The sequence below is a fragment of the Rhagoletis pomonella genome, unplaced genomic scaffold (genome assembly GCF_013731165.1).
Source record: "Rhagoletis pomonella isolate Grant_MI unplaced genomic scaffold, Rhpom_1.0 Rhpom_scaffold_00012, whole genome shotgun sequence".
Classification (NCBI taxonomy): domain Eukaryota; kingdom Metazoa; phylum Arthropoda; class Insecta; order Diptera; family Tephritidae; genus Rhagoletis; species Rhagoletis pomonella.
In genome coordinates this window covers 20,685,049-20,691,374 of record NW_023458566.1, presented here as the reverse complement: position 1 = coordinate 20,691,374, position 6,326 = coordinate 20,685,049, and the positions used below count along the sequence as shown (strand labels likewise).

At 37.5% G+C, this 6,326-nt stretch overlaps 1 protein-coding gene across 1 annotated transcript in view; it reads left to right on the top strand.

The window, feature by feature from the left end:
• Positions 1-6,326, top strand: part of LOC118747635 (spectrin beta chain-like) — a gene marked incomplete at its 3' end in the record, with an annotated part of 11,384 nt that overhangs the window by 2,695 nt on the left and 2,363 nt on the right. Inside the window, exons 2-5 of the mRNA XM_036481684.1 lie at positions 5,193-5,346; positions 5,455-5,717; positions 5,783-5,912; positions 6,274-6,278. Of these exons, the coding sequence (XP_036337577.1) occupies positions 5,193-5,346; positions 5,455-5,717; positions 5,783-5,912; positions 6,274-6,278 (552 nt within the window). The remainder of the gene's footprint in view (positions 1-5,192; positions 5,347-5,454; positions 5,718-5,782; positions 5,913-6,273; positions 6,279-6,326) is intronic.

Sequence of the window (6,326 nt, the reverse complement as noted above, 5' to 3'; positions counted from 1 at the left end):
TTTTTTGTTTTTGAAAGTTCACATTCACCGATGGCACCATGACAGACGTTAAGCGGCAAAAGCCAAGATGTGTTAATTACATACATACATACATACGTGCATACATACACATGTACATACATATCGATGGACCTCTGCAATAACGGCACAACTCAAAATTTCACGATTAGTTTTATAAATAACCATATTTTTCTGTGGCAAATCGACATACGACTTAGTTGTTACCGATCCGGCAGGGACGCAGTTTTGCCATTTGTCACAAAACCGAACCGTAGCCAACCCTTACTACTGAACAGTGGCTCATGTCTCACATTTATCGTGAATATTGGCATAAGTTAAAAACTCTCGATAGGTTGGGCATGCTTTTACAAAGATTACAAATTTTCCCTACAGAATGACTGCAACCAATCCGGAATAGTTACGTTCCCAGTAATATTTTTGCTAAATTACGAAACACAAAATCTTTAATTGATTCTTCTGAAATATATGAAATTTTTACTTGTGTCGTTGGTGCAGAGGACCATCGATATGTATGTATGTATGTAGGTACCCTGCAGTGAAAAGCCAAACCAGTTAGAAAAATTACTAGTTCATTAACTAGTATGTGCCTACCAGTTCGAGAGTTTCGAAGAACTTAGGCGATCAGCGACATCAGCCTTTGAATTGCCAAAGCCAAAAATAAAACGCAATTAATTGCTTTTCTTACAAATGTCGGCTGTGGCGTCACGTGAAGACTACTGGTTCTGGTTCTGAAATCGCAGGTTCGAGGCCGCTTGGAGGTGGTTAAGATTTTTAAAGTTAAATAAATGTAAGTAAAAATAATTTATTCATCTTATAAATAAATAACAAATTTGAAAATCTAATTGCGTTGCAAAAAAACATTTAGGGAGAAATATAAAAACAAAGAAATTAAACAAAAATATTTTTTTTATTAAATTAAAAAATTACAATAAACAGCATAAACAAAAAAATAAATTTATAAAAAATAAAAATAAAATAAAAAATAGAAAATAAAAAATTTTTACCTGCGCCAGGATTTGAACCTGGGACCTCAGGCTTACCACGCGAGTGCTCTTCTCTGTCGGCCATTGTGACTGCTGGAGCGTCGCGAGCAAAAAGGCACACTTATGCTTTTCACGGGGCATGAATTGGCAGACTATCTCATCAACTGGTATGATGCTACTAGTATTTATACTAGTAGATGCTGATGCATAGCCTGACAATTTACATCTCGTAGGACATCGCAATCTTAAAAATACCAGTAGAATTCTAGTTCCAACTAGTAGCTTTCCCTGCAGGGTACAAATACATTTTGCTGTTTGGCCGCAAAACCTTTTATTTGTTTATGCGTACATACATACATATGTACAAATTTATACGAATTTATCAAGCAGCGCTTGCAAAATATAAAAATTAAATCTTCAATTGCATCTGAATTGATAGCTCTGTAAAGCTTTTGCAATCTAAATCTTATCTTAACACGAATAGCATTTAGCCTAATTAGAAGATAGTATAAACTGTACAGCGACAAAAGTGCTCAAGTCAGTTAAGGTTTATAAGTCTAGAGCCTGACAGCTGTGAAGACAATCCATTATTCCATTACCAGAAAAATTTTTCCTCAATGAGGAAATTTAGCCTGGAGCTATTGAGTCCTAAACAAAGCGTTGCGCAGTGGAATAACATATATTGCTTCGATTTTGCTGTAATTTGTTAACTTTGCTTAGCAATAAAGAAATCTGAAAAATCGCATAGATTGGAAAACTGCCACGCCCGCCCACAATACTAGAGGGAGGAAATTGTATATGTTATCCGATTTTAATGAAATTCGTCTTATGGCTTTGTTTTAACCGGAAAATGTATAATCTGGAAGATGGTCAAAATTGTCCTACCATATAAGAACAAATTCTCTTTAAACCGGATAATATCGAATATATCATGTCTGCCTCCTTAGGTAGCGGGCGCGAAAGTTCCCCAATAATTTTCTATACTTCTTCATTCCTAGGCAAGAACACTGCATAACAAATTCCAGTAAAATCGGATCTCGATTACTACATAAATTGTGGGGCAGCTTATGTGGGAGTCTGACATTGTGAAGCGTTCAGTCTGTTATTAGTTTACTGTCTTTATAGTATTTTTGTACCAATAACCTTTCACAGGGCACCGCACGATACTTATACTCTCCAGGAACTCACTGAAACCATATAAATGTTTGCAACTCAGAAAGGACAATGAAACATGGTGAAAACAGATAGAGGCGAATCCAACTACAACCGATCGTTTAACTACGCAGAATAGGCCTGTTAGTTACACATTTCGAGACATTTAGAATCTTGGGCTTTCTGCCACTCTCTGACCACTGTGCGTTAGAAAGAAAATATCCGTCCGGTTAGTTGTAAAACACTAAAAAAAGGCATATATTTTTTATGAAGAAAAACGGTTACGCCTTGGTTCTCAATCTTTTTAATTGATTTTTTGGAATTTGCGAAACCAAGTTGCTTTGTTTGGTTTTTCTCTAAAATGGTTTTAATCTGGCCGTATGATCTTTTAATGTTAGCAATACTATAGGGCAGGCGTTGGCAAATCTCCGGGTGTATTTCTGCCATGAAAATTAGCTTCTCATAATTTTTTATTTTTATTTTTTTGTGAGAAAAATATATGTATCGCTCAGAGCCTTCAATTGAAATTTATATGATTTCCCAGCATTTTACTAAAATAGCGACTGTATGATCTGTGACTGGCATTTTTTCTTTAATAAAAATATTTCGAAATTAAAAAGTTACCCCTTTAGACCCCTCGGTCGACAAGGGTTAAGTTTTTTTTCTGTTTTTTGCAAAAATACGGAAAATCATATGCAAGTAAATAAAAATCTGTTTTCTTTAAATGTCAAAAAATTGGTATAGTGAGATGTAAAATTTGATATTCACAATTCATAAAATAGAACTGGTGTGCAGCGATGTGTTGAAGAGTTAATAAGTAGCTCTTTTCACATCCACCACCTCCAAGAGTAGTCCCGTTCAGAGCTAGTCGTGAGACAGTCCGATTTGCTACAAGGTTTCTACAATTTTATATTCACGGCTGTGCCATTACAGTTGGCTTGAAGCGTTGGCGCGTAGCGTGCGACACACTTCTTGCCAAGCCGGTCTCGCCCATTTATGCAGACCGCATAGCGCATACATACACATATGTACATATGTATGTATATTTGTATGAACGTATGTATGTGTGTTTCTATTTTTTTTGCTGCCGATGCACTCAGCTGTTGTTGCAAATTGTGTGGCCCCAATTTTCGCTGCTATGTATGTATGTCTTGCAACGGATTTTTACTTAACTTAATCTAATTAAAACAGTGCTTCGATTAGCGTTTATTGTTATGGGATGCGGCCGGTTTGCCGTTTAGCACTTTAAATGTTAAGTAGCAGGAGAGAAATGATGGGGCGGTGTACCAATAAATGTTTAAATAGTTTATTTGCCGATGAGAGTTTGTTATCAAAGCTGTAAGTAAGCTGTAAGTAACATATGCACATATGTATGTATGTAATACTTGTACATATGTATATTCATATCCCTGCGTACTCGTATTAGTGAAAGTTTTTACTTAACGGTTTATCTGCTGCTCACTTGTTTTGTACCTATTTGGCTGTCATCAGAGTGGTGCACCTAGCTGCTGTCACGTCAGTTTTCACTTAACTTCATTTGTTTCTCGTATTTATGTATTCCGTAAACGTATAGATTTACCGCATAGAGTTATTGCTTTTCCCCGAGAAAGTATCAAAATCTTACTTTCAAAAGTTTGTAACCAAAAAAAACAATATTGACATTTACAACTGTAGATGAATGTACATACATTGTAGGTGTTCACACTTTGCTGGCTGTTAGGTTATCTAGTTGTTTGATTATTATTCTGAAGTGTACATATTTGGTTCTTCTAAACTGTATGGAAATTTGTCCAGATAACCCAAAAGCCTCTTAGATGAAAGATCTTTGTTTAATTTGGCAACGATTTCTTAAAAACCTTTAATCTTAGAAAATTAGATAATTTCATTAGTTTCATTCATTTAATATCGACAAACGGTTGTATGTATTCAACCAGCAGCATGAAAAGTGGAGACTTAGGGGGCCATCTCATGTCTTAAAAGCAACCCCATTATCCCGTTGTCAAATTTACTGACGCAATGTTACCACAGTTATCCTTTATTAGTCTCCACAAGGCAATAATTGATGGAAGAGACTCTTGTAAAGCGATAATCCCAACGATTGGCGAAAGAGTCCCAGTTAGGTGCACTGATGGACCAAAATTTGCGATCGTATAACGTATATGTATTCATATTAGAAGGACTAATGTGGTACCCTTTAACGTCATGCCGGCCAGCTAGGCAGCAATGAATTGATAGCTTTGGACGCAAGGCTAGTTGACATTTAGAAAACGAAATGGCGAAATACGGGTGCTGTATGGTCTACAGTCTTTCAGGTCCATTCAAAGGATGTCAGCTCAATCCCATTCAGCTAAAACCCCTCTCCCTTTGGTCCTACCCCGTCGAAACAGCTCGTTTCTTGGACTTACCGTTCGTTGAGCTTGACGACAACGATTGATAGATAAATCGACCAAGTGGGGCTCAGTAGTTCCGCTACAACAAAATGGCGGAGCATCTAAGAAGGTAGAGCACTGGCGTACGTCAAATGGCAAAACAAAATATAATTCAAGGGTTAGTATAGTAGATCTGAGAGACTGCTTTAACTGAGCATGGAGGATCTAAGAACTCTCACTGGATACCTGACAGGATACTGTAGGGTAAGGTACAATTCTTCTTAAAAAATGACTCTATCTGAGCAGAAGGACTGCAGGTTTTGTTGGCTAGCGGAGAAACCCCAGACAAAGTAATATGTAACTAGCCACGTACTAGTAGTGTTAAACTTAAACAGCTTGGAGAATGAATATCTCCATCCGGAATCTACAACATGACACCCTCCAAAGCAAGTGGCTTCTTAGGGGTTAGTACAACAGATCTAGCTACTTCTCAACCGCAAGAGTGTTGTTCTAGTACTTAATAATAATGATCCGCTAACAAATTGAAATATTTTCCTACCAGAAAACGTTCCTAAGAGTTAATGTTCGTTGCTTTCCAAAATTTCTGCCTTTAGGCAGTCTGAGCAGTCAAGTCAGGAAGGAGTCAGGAATTTTGATTTGTTAAAAGAAACTTACATATAAAAAGAATATACCTTCTCTTTCAGGTTCGCTTAGAATCAATCGGTGCTGAGGATATTGTCGACGGAAATCCCAGATTGATTTTGGGTTTAATTTGGACCATCATTTTGCGGTTTCAAATACAAGAAATTGAAATTGATGTGGTAAGTTTTGCGATTCGTTTGTTATGCTTCACTAAACGGGCGCCATATATCCATTGTATACGCCTATACTCCATTTAATTATTAATTATATCTTCTTGTGACTGGCAGGATGAAGAAAATGAATCATCCGAGAAGCGTTCGGCGAAAGATGCCCTGCTGTTGTGGTGCCAGCGTAAAACGCATGGTTACCCCGGTGTTAATATACAAGATTTCACATCCTCCTGGCGTTCGGGTCTGGGCTTCAATGCGCTTATACATTCACATCGGCCCGATCTCTTTGAGTACAGCACAATTGTTAACTCGAAGAACTCGAATATTGACAATCTGAATCATGCCTTCGATTTGGCTGCTTCCGAACTGGGTATACCAAGGTAAGTTCGCGCGTTCGCTTAACCCTCATCTGGTACTAGAATTCATTTGTATCAAATTCTTGTAGCTTATTAGATGCCGAAGATGTGGACTCTGCACGTCCGGATGAGAAGTCCATCTTGACATATGTTGCTTCATACTACCACACATTTGCTCGCATGAAAAATGAACAGAAGAGCGGGAAACGCATTGCCAATGTAAGTGCAAATAATCACTAACAACAACAAAACACAGTCGAGCTCAGCGGCGTCGATTTGCATACAACGAGTTCACATGAGCGCACTGTAATTCCAAACGCCTTTATTAACTGCAATTTTGCTCTGGGCGCAACTCGATAGCTGCGCTACAAAAGTACAATTATATAGAGTTTTACGCTCTATTTGTTGTCTCGCTGAGGTTCAATGACTAGCCCATAGAATGTGCATACCTTAACACAATTATTTTTTCCCACTTTACTGTTAGCGATGGCGGGCAGTCGATTGATTTATTTATTTAAAAATAATTTGCTGTTTTTATGTATTTTCTAATATCTTCCACAAATTATTCGGTTTTTTCTAGATTGTAGGACAGTTGATGGATGCTGACCGCAAGAAAATCTATTACGAACGGCT